This window comes from Biomphalaria glabrata, chromosome 10 (assembly GCF_947242115.1).
Source record: "Biomphalaria glabrata chromosome 10, xgBioGlab47.1, whole genome shotgun sequence".
Taxonomy (NCBI): Eukaryota; Metazoa; Mollusca; class Gastropoda; family Planorbidae; genus Biomphalaria; species Biomphalaria glabrata.
Genome location: NC_074720.1, coordinates 30,066,390 through 30,079,889, shown reverse-complemented (window position 1 = coordinate 30,079,889; position 13,500 = coordinate 30,066,390). Strand labels below are relative to the sequence as shown.

The 13,500-nt window shown below is 33.3% G+C and overlaps 1 protein-coding gene across 6 annotated transcripts in view; it reads right to left on the bottom strand.

The window, feature by feature from the left end:
• LOC106074928 (uncharacterized) overlaps positions 1–13,500 on the bottom strand; it is a 114,100-nt gene that overhangs the window by 36,130 nt on the left and 64,470 nt on the right. For all 6 annotated transcript variants that reach the window (XM_056044064.1, XM_056044060.1, XM_056044065.1 and 3 more), the window contains 4 exons: positions 12,940–13,041; positions 10,917–11,015; positions 8,154–8,252; positions 7,716–7,808 (listed from right to left, as the gene is read on the bottom strand). In XM_056044064.1, coding sequence (XP_055900039.1) covers positions 7,716–7,808; positions 8,154–8,252; positions 10,917–11,015; positions 12,940–13,041 — 393 coding nt within the window. The remainder of the gene's footprint in view (positions 1–7,715; positions 7,809–8,153; positions 8,253–10,916; positions 11,016–12,939; positions 13,042–13,500) is intronic.

Below are 13,500 nucleotides of genomic sequence, written 5' to 3'. Positions count from 1 at the left end.
GAAGAATTAATTCCATATAACGTCAGAGGGAAAAAAAACACTACGTCACACGGCCTAGCTAGACTAAAAATCGTCTTCATCTATAAGAGCCATTTATCGAGTGTTCATAGACTTTGGTGCACCGAGTGCGTTCTTTAAGCATTTCATTTAAAGAATTCATTCCATATGACGTCAAAGGAAAAAAAACACTACGTCACACGGAATAGCTAGAATAAAAATCGCCTTCATCATTACGAGCCTTTTATCGAGTGTTCATAGACATTGGTGCACCGAGTGCGTTCTTTTAGCATTTCATTTAAAGAATTCATTCCATATGACGTCAAAGGAAAAAAAAAAACACTACGTCACAAGGCCTAGCTAGACTAAAAATCACCTTTATCAACACGAGCCATTTCTCGAGTGTTCATAGACTTTGGTGCACCGAGTGCGTTCTTTAAGCATTTCATTTAAAGAATTCATTCCATATGACGTCAAAGGAAAAAAAACACTACGTCACACGGAATAGCTAGAATAAAAATCGCCTTCATCATTACGAGCCTTTTATCGAGTGTTCATAGACATTGGTGCACCGAGTGCGTTCTTTTAGCATTTCATTTAAAGAATTCATTCCATATGACGTCAAAGGAAAAAAAAACACTACGTCACAAGGCCTAGCTAGACTAAAAATCACCTTTATCAACACGAGCCATTTCTCGAGTGTTCATAGACATTGGTGCACCGAGTGCGTTCTTTTAGCATTTCATTTAAAGAATTCATTCCATGTGACGTCAAAGGAAAAAAAAAACACTACGTCACACGGCTTAGTTAGACTAGAATATGTTTTCATTAATACAAGCAATTTTTTCGAGGGTTAATAGACATTGGTGCACCGAGTGCGTTCTTTTAACATTACATTTAAAGAGTCCATTGATATGACGTCAAAGAAAAAAAATTCCATTACCTCACAATAGGCTAGTACCGGTACCATAAAAAAAATGTCTTTATTTACACGAGATATTTAACGAGAGTTCATAGACATTGGTGCACTGAGTTCTAATAGATATTATTTAAAAAGGATCAAAGCCACATTGTTTTTGCGTTTTGTCTGTCAGTCGGTCTGTCCGTTATCTTGATATAAAAAAAAACTTTTATTGATAGATTTTTAAAGTGTTCAAGGCGATATACACATATATAGGTCTACCAACTATTTCAACAGTAGCGTTAAAAGTTATTAAAAATTAATTAACCTTTATTTTACGTTTCAAAACATCGCAATAATTTTTAGGTATGAACACAATTGAAAAGTTTATATAATAGATTGTTCCGGATGTTTGTATAAATAGTAAAAGAAAAAGAGAATTTCAGATGAAATGACCGAGGATGAAGTGACCGGGGATGAAGTGACCGGGGATGAAGTGACCGGGGATGAAGTGACCGGGAACCTACCGTTAATTAAATTTTTTGGATGGTCTCGTATAAAAATTAGATGTACTACAGCCACGTGGAGAGATTTTCATACCTTACTTTGGTGTTTGGATTCTGTTTTCCTTAAAAATCGGAACATAATATTAACGATAATTAGATTTTTTAATGTTTTAGGTAGAAAGTTAAATGTACTGTAAGAGAGTAGTGAGTTAAAATATTTTTCATAAAAATCCGTAAAAACATTATTTCGTAAATGAGAAGATTATTTGTTTATTAATTAGAAGAGGGAGTTCAAACAATTATTTGGCGTTAGTAGATTTTTAAATAAATTCGGAAATTTCTGGCGACGATTTGTAAGAAACAAAATCCGTAACTTTCTTTATCGATTAAAAAACTTCTATGTTATGTTTTACAAGAAAATTAAATGTCTAAAAAGTAATTTTCAGTAATCAATTCTAGTAAATTACTTTTTTTAAAAGCCTTATGCGATTTCAAACAATCATTAGGCATAATTCATGTTTTATAAAACAATATCCGGAACATTTTTACACTTAATGAAATATAAGTCAGTATAGAGATTATGATTTAGCATTAATATGCTATTTACATAAAAAACGGAACAACATATTATTGATAATGTGTTTTTGCAACGTTTAAGCATGGAAATTGAATGTAATATAAGTTAGAAGAGCAAACAAACATTTGTTGGCGTTGATTAGTTTTGCACAAAAAAATCCGGAACAATCAATTTTAGATACTTAAAACTATTGAGATGTTATGGGAGGAACATTAAAGGGTAAATCAGATTTTCAATAGCTTTTAGAGTTCTAGTTTTTAAAATCTAATCGTGACGGACAGACCGACCAACAGACAAAACGCACAAAAATAAGCTTCTTTTATTCGGATGGGGGCACTAAACAAAAAATAAATAAAATCTGATTTTTAAAAAAAGTTTAAGGAATTGGTTTAGCACCTGATCATGTTGCGACGTTACGCTACTGCACGAAAATCGCTGCATAAAAAGTCCATTTAAAAAAATGTGCGTGATATTTACATACAAAGTGCATTATTAGCCTTTATAAACAAACAGAAATGTTTTCTTTTAATTTTAGCAGCTAGTTGACCAGAAAAAACGTCTTTAACTATTATTTGTATTTGTTGTAAACATTTCCTGTACATTTTAAAAATATATTTGACTTAGTGATACTGAAAATACACAAAAATTGTCAATCTTTGTTTGCATATTGTAACATTGCCTCCCTTACATTTACGTAATTGTTTTAGAATTGGTGTATTTTTATCAAAAAAATCGCTTGCATAATTAATTTTATAAATTAAACGGTTTGCTTTTAGAAAACCAAAAGTAGCCGTTGCACCTAAACTTTTTAAGCCGGATTTAATGATGAAATAATATTTTTCATATCTCTTCTAGTTTTCGAGATCTGAGTGTGACAGACGGACAGACGGACAGACGGACAGACGGACATTTTGCACAAACCTAATAGCGGCTTTTTCCCCTTACGGGGGCCGCTAAAAAAAGACAATTCATATTTATGCAACTTTTAGAGCGATTATTTTGCTTATTATAACTAATGAATGTTAGATTTCAAAGAAAATTGCATAATTTTTTTACCCCGCCAAATTCCTCTCTAGAAAAAAAATCCTTGTTAAACAATTGTATAAATTTACTGGACTTAATAATATTCTAATGACAGCCATACAGATCTGCACTTAGAAGACGGTGCGCAAAATGTTCCTGGACATTAAATTATTAAATGTTTACATTTTCTAGTTTTCTAGCCAAATTTTAATTTATTTCAGTGCTAGTGACTGTTTTACTGAAGATATACCACAACTATCAAATTTCTAGAAAAGTCGTTAGAGCCGTTATCAGGATCAGTGTCAATGTAAGGAGTGACATAAACAGAGAGTGTTATGATGATTGAATTAATTAAGAACGGTGTCATGTGTAGGGTGTATTAAAAAGTAAATGTAAAAAAAATAAAATTTCCCCATTCAGACCTTGCGATGATGTAAAGGTCATCTGTTTTTGTGGCCCACGCTAAACGATGGTGTCATGTGGCCAGCACAAAGACAAACCATCTTTACTTTTCTTAACCAATGTTAGGAACCCATTATAGTTGTCTGGACTCTGAGAAGCCCTAAAGATCCCGAAAGTAATACCTGACTTTCAGTTCAGAAGTCAAGCCTTGTACCACTCAGCCAGCGCGCCCTCTTCTATATTGGAATTAATGAAAAGTATACATTCTTGGATCCTGTACTGTGAAACTGATCATGGGTAATTAAATATTTGTGATCTCGAAGTCAAGGTACTACAAATTTACAAATGCTTATATGGAGAAGGAAAGCATGATTTACAAATGAAAAGGAGGATTACAGTGTAGGTAATGTAAATGCATACAAGAAATGACAGAGAGAGTAAATAGAGAGGCACCCAAAATTGGCCTCCGCATAAAGTTGGATAAGTCTAAAAGTTTGCGAGTGTTATATATGGTAAAGGGTAGCGTGACAAATAGAAAAGACAGGAAGTATTTTCTAGAGTCTGTGGCATATTTTGGCCATTCCATTTGACTTGAGACTAAAAAAAACATTTTTAACACAATCGTCATCCCAACAGCAACATATGTATGTGAGACATGGAACCCTATTGCCAAAATTGAGAAAAGAATAAATGCGGCTCAAAAATTGGAAAAGATGAATTTTAGAAGTAAGTTATAGAGATCGGGTTTAAAACAAGGAAATCCTTTGATGATCTGGGAGTCGAACACTTAGTGAGGTAGTGACAGAGAGTCGCCAGAGACACCTGCGATGAATGGTACCATGCATCATGTCTCCATATGAATACACCTGTGTATTATGCCTTAGGCAACAAAGATGCATTATGGCACTGTGTACCGTGTGGGTTACCTCAGTTTACATCAGGACTGTTTGATTCCTTTGATGCAGACACTTCTAACCCATACAACATCCTAAACACCATCCCAAACCAAACTCACCAACCACTAGCCAGATCCTCTCCTGTTAAACCTAAATCTACTAAAATTAATACAACAGCCTCACTAAACAAACCTACTAAAGAAGTAACACCAAAATACCTTAAAACCTTAGTAATAAATTTTCAAAGCATTAGGAACAAAACAGCAGACTTAGAAATTTTATTAGAATGTGAGAAACCAGACATAATTGCAGGCACAGAAACTTGGCTACATCCTGAAATTTATAATGCAGAAATTTTCAATAGTAATTATGAAATTTTTAGAAAAGATAGGGCTGATAATCATGGAGTTCTTTTAGCAATAAAAAAACACTCTTATAGCAGAAGAAATTACCTTACCTAACTCAAAAAATATAGAATCAACATTTTGTAAAATTAATACCACCTCAACATCCCTAATAATAGGCAGCATTTACAGACCACCAAATTCTAGTTTAGAATACATGCAGGAACTATGTAATCAGATTACTACACTTAAAGAGACAAATAAAAATGCAGTTTTTTGGATTATGGGTGATTTCAACCTACCTGATATAAATTGGAAAACACTAACCATAGATAAACACCAAAACCTTAAGGACATAAATGAGCTTTTCATAGACACTTTACACAACCTAAGTTTAGATCAAATCATTAAAAAGCCAACTAGATTAAACAACACATTAGATCTCTTCTTAACCAACAGACCTGGATTAGTAGTTGATTATGATATTATCCCTGGTCTATCAGACCATGAGATCATAAAAATACACAGTCAGATAAAAGCAGTAGCCAATACAAAACCCAAAAGAAAAATCTTACTCTGGAATAAATGTAACCTAACACAACTACACCAAGCTGCATTAAACTTTCAACAAACATTCTTATTAGAAAAAGACATTAACCAACCAGTCGATGACCTCTGGAATTTCATTAAAAACCATCTTAAAAGCATTATAGAAAATCATATACCAACTAAATACACATCAAACAAAATAAATAAATGCTGGTTTAATAATAGACTAAAGAAGCTTTGTAAACAGAAGGAAAACCTCTATAGAAAATTTAAAGAAACTAATGCAGAAAGAGTTTACAAAAAGTATATAAAAATTAAACACTTAACCCAAAAAGTAAGCAGACAGCTGCAGAGTGAATACATAAACAATGTAATATCTAAAGATAACAACAAAAACCTATGGTCATACATTAAGTCTAAGAAAATGGAAACAACAGGCGTAGCGCCATTAAAAGATGAACATAACATAATACATAATGATAATGAAACTAAAGCAAACATTCTAAACAAATACTTTGCATCAGCATTCTCAGCCCCAGGAGACAAAGACATATTACTGAATTTGAACCAAGTAGACAACATAGAAGATATAGTAGTACAAGAAAATGGAATTCAAAAACTATTAGCCAACACCAAACCAAATAAAGCTTCTGGACCTGATGGTATTCCAGCTAGATTACTCAAAGAACTAAGTAATGAGCTAGCCCCAGTGTTCAAAATACTCTTTCAGGCTTCACTTAACCAGGGCAGAGTACCAAAGGACTGGAGAGAAGCTAATGTCACCCCCCTATTTAAAAAAGGAGAAAAATCTGACCCAGGAAACTACAGACCAGTATCACTTACCAGCATCACATGTAAAATCCTAGAACACATAATATGTAGCAACATCATAAACCACTTAGACAAACATAATGTCCTCACACCATACCAACATGGCTTTAGGAAATATAGATCATGTGAAACACAACTAATAGGACTAATTGATGATTTTTCAAAAGGTTTAGATAATAGTGAACAAGTAGATGCTATCTTACTAGATTTTTCTAAGGCTTTTGACAAAGTTCACCACCATAGTTTGCTTAAAAAATTAAAATATTTCGGCATTAATGGTCCACTGCATCAGTGGATTAAAGACTTTCTGATAGGGAGTGAACAAACTGTAATAATAAATGGCTCTAAATCAACACCGATAACAGTAAACTCAGGTGTACCTCAAGGAACAGTCTTGGGTCCACTACTATTTTTAATTTACATAAATGATTTACCAAATTGCATTAGTTCAGGAACAAAAGTCAGATTATTTGCAGACGATTGCATAATATATAGAACAATAAAAACAACACAAGACACAGATATTTTACAAAGAGAATTAGATGAATTACAGAAATGGGAATCAAATTGGAGCATGTCTTTCCACCCAGAAAAATGTCAGTTGTTAAGAGTAACAAAAAAACTAAAACAAATTAATTCCACTTATCTTATTCACGGCAAACCAGTAACACAGACTAAAAACGCAAAATACCTACGTGTTATAATAAATGAAAAACTGTCATGGAATCCACATATTGATGAAACTACAAAAAAATCAAACAAAGCATTAGGATTTATTAAAAGAAATTTCTATAAATCAAATAAGAACATAAAACTAAAATGTTATTTAACCTTGGTTAGGCCAATAATAGAATATGCATCCTCTGTTTGGGACCCCTCAACTCAAGAAAACATTAAGAAACTAGAACAGACACAAAATAGAGCAGTGCGATTCATAACAAACGAATATTCACATTTGACTAGAGTAACACCTTTAGTAAAATCACTAAATTTAGAAAGCCTTCAGGACAGAAGACTCAAAAGTAAAGTAGCAATAATACATAAAACACTGAACCATAATCTTCAAATACAAAAACAAAATTTAATAAAATACTCTGAAAGACACAAAGATAAAGGCACATTCCACGTCCCATATGCTAGGACAAATTTGTACAAATACTCCTTCTTCCCTAGTGCTATTAGAGCATGGAATGGGTTGCCTGAGCTAGCCAGGAAAACCAGTGACTTGGCAGAATTTAAGTCATTGGTTAATATGCATGAATAAATGCATGACGCGTAGGACGTAATCATCTTCTTTTTTGAAGTAACGTCTGTATTATATAAGATAAGAAGATAAGAGGTTTGCGGGACATGTTCTCCGACAAAATAAACTACGCTTACCAAGAGTTGCGATTGACTTGGAAACCAATACGAGGAAAGTGCAAACAGGGAAGTCCTCGAATTACTTGGCGCCAAACTTTCTTGGAGGACCTCAGAAAAGTGAACATCAGGTGGAAATAGGATTCAGACATTGTTTAAGATCTTTTTGAAGACAGCTTGCCACCCAATGCGCCCGACCGCGCGGTATGATCTAATTTTAAGTAAGTAAGATGTGTTGAACTAGTAACATAGGCTAGAAATATTTATGTGATGTTGAGTTTTTATAACGAATGAATTAAATTAAACTCTATGTGTTAATTATTCACTTACTTTGGTTACAATATTCACCATAATAATTTTCTCTACATTTATCACAAGAACCGTTGACGACATTGCATGTACTTTCACAATTTCCGGGACATTCTAGAAAATTGTATTTTCTCTTTAAAAAACATTTAAATATGTAACAACTTTGAAAAAAAAATCTTAATAATAATAGAAATGTTCCCTTTTAACAATTTGAGCCTTCCATTACATATTCTTTGGCTCGATTTAGTAGCCGATATAAATAAGAAATCTTTTCTTTTATCTTCTTTCATGAGAAATTATGAGAGGAGCAATTGACTCCTCACACAAACTTTTTGAGCTCATTTGGTCTAGCACAATCTTATCTTCTCGTTATATCATGTCTTATATTCGTATTTTATCTTATCTTAGAAAGCTAGACATTTTGACTGTTTAACTTTAAGGCGAGGTAAAGCTTTTTACCCAGTAAGCAGCAACTACCGTAGTATCCATCTTGACATCCGTTGGGGCATGATCCGTTGACAGGATTACACGTGTCATTATTCAGACAAAAATTTTTCACTGTTGAAGAAAGTCACACACTGTCAGTTATTTTCCATTGCATTTCTGATTTTAAAAATCACATACATGGCCATGCTGGAGTATAGTTATTTCAATTTATTAAATATTTAATTTGAGATGGCGCTGCTTGGTCATGTCTGTTATTTACCATTGCATTTCTGATTTTAGAGAGAGAGAGATAGAGAGAAAGAAAGAGAAAAAGAATAATAGATAGATAGATAGATAGATAGATAGATAGATAGATAGATAGATAGATAGATAGATAGATAGATAGATAGATAGATAGATAGAATATAAAGCAGAAAGTAAGGCGTATGTCAGTGTGTATGTATGTACCGAATAGAAATCAATACCGTATGACCAAAGTTCATAAGACTTGACATAAATGTTCATCTGATCCTATCAAAGACCGTGGTGTATGTGTGAGTAAAGTAGCCCTAATACAAGCTTAAAATCATGGAAAAAAAAGTTGCCCAACTCTATGAAAAAAATACTATTTTTTGAATCTAGGTCACATAGCCATGTCTACATAATGTGACAAGACGGAGAGGTCACGCATGCACATAGATGAAAATATCTGTTCTAATTTTTTTAAAAAAAACGTATTTTTTTACTTTTACACATGAAAATACAAAATAGTGTTTATTTGTTTAATTATTTAATGAAAATTAACCTTCAAATTTTGAGTTTCCAAAACCTTTTTACGTAAATTCGTTCAGACTAAATGTGAATACCTTTAGCCGTGTTGATATACTTTTCCATAACTCACGTGCACCTTTGCATGCGCCGCGTAGTAATACAAACGAAATTAATGTCAGAGGTCATAATATCGCGCATTATAAGGGCATATTATTAAACTAATCAACTACTTATATAATACATTTTACTTTCCAATGTGTTTTTAAAGCTTTTAAGCTTACAGTTACCGATTCGATTTAATTGTAAGTCTTTATTTACTTTTTACTTATGCGCATTTACACATCTCAACAACAAAGCTACAATACACATTAGCCGTGTTGACAAACATTTTCATTCATCATATCGCGTACTAAAAGGTCACACGTGCGAGTGACATAATATCTCGCAAAGTCTTTACTCTTCGCAAAGATAAAGATAGATATAGATAGTTTTATTACTTTAACACACGAACATACAAAATATAGTCTATTGATTCATTACTTAATAGAATTAACCTTTAACACAAGATCAAAGTGTTTAGTCATTTACTAGGCTCAAAGTTTTTAGTTATGAACTAGACTACTATGGCATTTTTTAGATTCTAGATCTAGATCTACATAAAATTAAACTAACAATGTTTTATAAAATATTACATTAACGCGTTCGCTTTAATTATAAAATATATTTTATCGCTTTTTTGTCATCTACTGTAGTGAGAGTTCAATATTTTACTCTCTTAAATATAGATCTATATTTAATTGACAATACCTTTAATTAACAATACACATTTTAAATAGATCTAAAACTTACTATTAAGACTAATAAACTTTTCATTTGAAGGCTGGAACTAAATGTAACTTTCCAGTTTCAGACATGAGTTTATTCAATAGTTCATATAACGTAAACAACAAAGCTAGATTTATATCTATATTAATTCTAAATTCTTCTACAGAAAACATTTCAATTTCTATTGGTAGGGACTATAAGTCTACATATAGCTTACATAACTGAAACAAAAAGAAAAGTATTTATCTTATAACTATGTCTATAATCTAGATCACAATCAATCTCAGCTTAGGTAAACCATCAATCTCTAGACTCTAGATGTTACTCTGTCTAGATCTACTTCTCTAGACTCTAGATGTTAGTATGTCTAGATCTACTTCTCTAGACTCTAGATGTTACTCTGTCTAGATCTACTTCTCTAGACTCTAGATGTTACTCTGTCTAGATCTACTTCTCTAGACTCTAGATGTTACTCTGTCTAGATCTACTTCTCTAGACTCTAGATGTTACTCTGTCTAGATCTACTTCTCTAGACTCTAGATGTTACTCTGTCTAGATCTACTTCTCTAGACTCTAGATGTTACTCTGTCTAGATCTACTTCTCTAGACTCTAGATGTTACTCTGTCTAGATCTACTTCTCTAGACTCTAGATGTTACTCTGTCTAGATCTACTTCTCTAGACTCTAGATGCTACTCTGTCTAGATCTACTTCTCTAGACTCTAGATGTTACTCTGTCTAGATCTACTTCTCTAGACTCTAGATGTTACTCTGTCTAGATCTACTTCTTATCTAAATCAGATGTATACACACATTCAAACGGAATAAATGAATGTCATTGTAATTTGTAGAAAGAAAAAACAGAGCGAAGCCGGATAATATAAATGCTAGTCTATCTATCTATCTATCTATCTATCTATCTATCTATCTATCTATCTATCTATCTATCTATCTATCTATCTATCTATCTATATAAATATATATATATATATATATATATATATATATTATATATATATAAATTACTAGCATTATTTCCTTTTAATTTTTTTTTCTTATCACATCCTGTAAATTCTCAGATAATAGTTTGGCCATGAGCCACATCTACATCTTTTTCATTTTCAATCAAAGTAAAGCATTTTAAAAAGCTAGACATTTTAAACAGTTAGCCTATACATTATGTTGAGATTAAGCTTTTTACCCTGTAAGCAGCAACTACCGTAGTATCCATCTTGACATCCGTTGGGGCATGATTCGTTGGCAGGATTACAGGTGTCATTATTCAGACAAAAGTTGTTTACTGTTGAAGAAAATCACACACTGTCTGTTATTTACTGTTGCATTTCCGATTTAAAAAAATCAAAACCAACGTCACGCTGATGTAAATTAATTTAAATAAATCAAATATTTAATTTGAGATGATGCAGTAAAGTCTTGGGGATGGGGGTTCTAGCAATGCTCAATAGACAGCGACCGTTTAAGGGTTGGTAAACAGACATATGAATGAAATACAAAAATAAAACTAAGAATTACTTACATTTTTTAAATATAAAATATTTATTGAATGACAAAATTAAAAAGATAACAATAGATTGGATAAAAAAAAATAGAATATATATATATATTGTTACGAATCTCACTATCCAGGCTCTCTGCAAACTGCACCATACATCACCAACTTAAAGAACTTGACAACTCAGGGCTCCAAAGTAACGTAACACTTTAATAGTTGAATAAATAACAGCCAATACTGTACAATTGGCAACACGTACACTGTACAAATATCTCTCCGATAACACCGTCCGCCGTATCAACTCTTGCACTGGCTTCTCCGTCTCGTTCCGGGCTTGCACTGGGTTCAACAGTTCAGGACTGACTTCACACACTAGGCTCGTTGTGTCGGACTCGATCACAGACCAAGATCAAGACGCCGTTCGCCTCAACTGTACTTGATAGTACTCCGCACCGAACCGTCGTAATGCTCCGTACAGAACCACACCGCTGAACTGTGCTGTAGTCAACCGGACTGTAGTGAACCGGGCTCTGAACCCCTGCCGTGAACCCGCTTTCTGAACCGTCTTGACTGCGTCACCTCCGCTCTTATATAGGGTCCCTACTAGCCATCTCGAACCGGACAGAACGCCGCTCGACGTTTCTAGGTGGTCAGATGACTACAACTCTCGTGACGCTCCTGAGCTCTGTTCACGACGGCGATCCTTCCCGAACTGTCCTGTTGACACTTGACTCGGCTGGCAGTCGTAACTCGTCACGGTTGACCGCTCGTCTAGCGCTGGCCTGGGGCGATTTGCGTCGGCTGACTACACTCACACCACTACCCCCATCTGTGCCACCACCAGGTTTATAACAATATATTAAGCGTACGGCGAAAATATTATCCGAGCATTTGCAGGGTGTAATCAAATAATAACAAATGAATCAACGTCCAGGATAATACTAGTAGTAGATATATATATATAGCATTACTAGCATTATCTAAGAACTTCTCCTTTGGATTTATTTATTTTCTTCTAACATCTTTGAAATACTCACATAATACTTTGGCCATACTCCGCAACTCTTATATTTTCTGCACTTTTAATCAAACTGCCCGCATTTCAACAGCTCCTGTTTGGTCAGTGTAAAGTGTCCGGCGGTATCTTTTTTAGGAATAGCACGTCCACCCAAACACACTCACTTCTGGACTTTGAACATCCCTTTTCTCTCCCCTTTCTTTTTTTAGCCCCCGCCCCGAGCCCCCGTCCATCAAAACACTTAATTAAGTTTTAGTATCTTGTATGTGTCAAATCTCATATGTATTGCATGGCACGTAAAATAACATACCCTTCCAATGCATATAGATTTATTTAAGCCAGTGAGTTTTATTACCAATATCACATATTCCCCTTATACAACTCTAAACTTTAGAAAAGTGTGCTACATACAATATATGAGTTGTTGTTGTTTTTCGGCTTTTGATTTAAATATTTTAAAGGACGCTTTTAAACGCCATTTTTTTTTAATCAAGTGTTAAAATCATCTTAGGATGTAGGATATAAATTCCGTTTCAACTTTTATGTAGATCAAATTACTAATTATTAAATTGTGCGAAAACACTATTTAAAAAATAATTATAAAAATTAAAAATTAAGGTATCGTACGATAAATAAAATAATGAACCAGACACTCAACATCATACAAAGGGTGCTATAGTAATACTACATTACAGAGCGAGCAGCAAGGCCCTTGATATCCTGGCAAACATCCAGCAAAACACACTTCTTCCTCATGGTCACAGAAACCTTCTCCAGCACAATGACTTCCTGCAACTGGAAATATTTAGAAAGATGTTCTAGTTGAATTCAGTTTGAAATTGTTTCAATTGTCACTTTCCATTGAAAAAGATTAATACTAAAGAATATTTTATATAGAATATATCGTTATGTTTTTATAAAAAATGTTAACCTTATATTACCCCCGGGTCTTAATTTGCGTATCAACTATATAGTCACCAATATAATGTATTATGTAAAAAGCGCGCGATATCATGAATAGCTATTAAATGTAGGTCAAGACGGATACGTCATTAGGAAACGAATTTATGTAAAAATGAAACACAAATTTGAAGGTTAATTTTATTTATAAAATGAATAAACTATACTTTGTATGTTCGTTTGTGTGTTAGATTAAAAAAAAACTATCTTTGCGAAGAGTAGATCTTTCATCTTAGAATTAGATCTAGATCTACATATAACATTGAAGAGATTTTCTGCGCAGGCGTGACATGG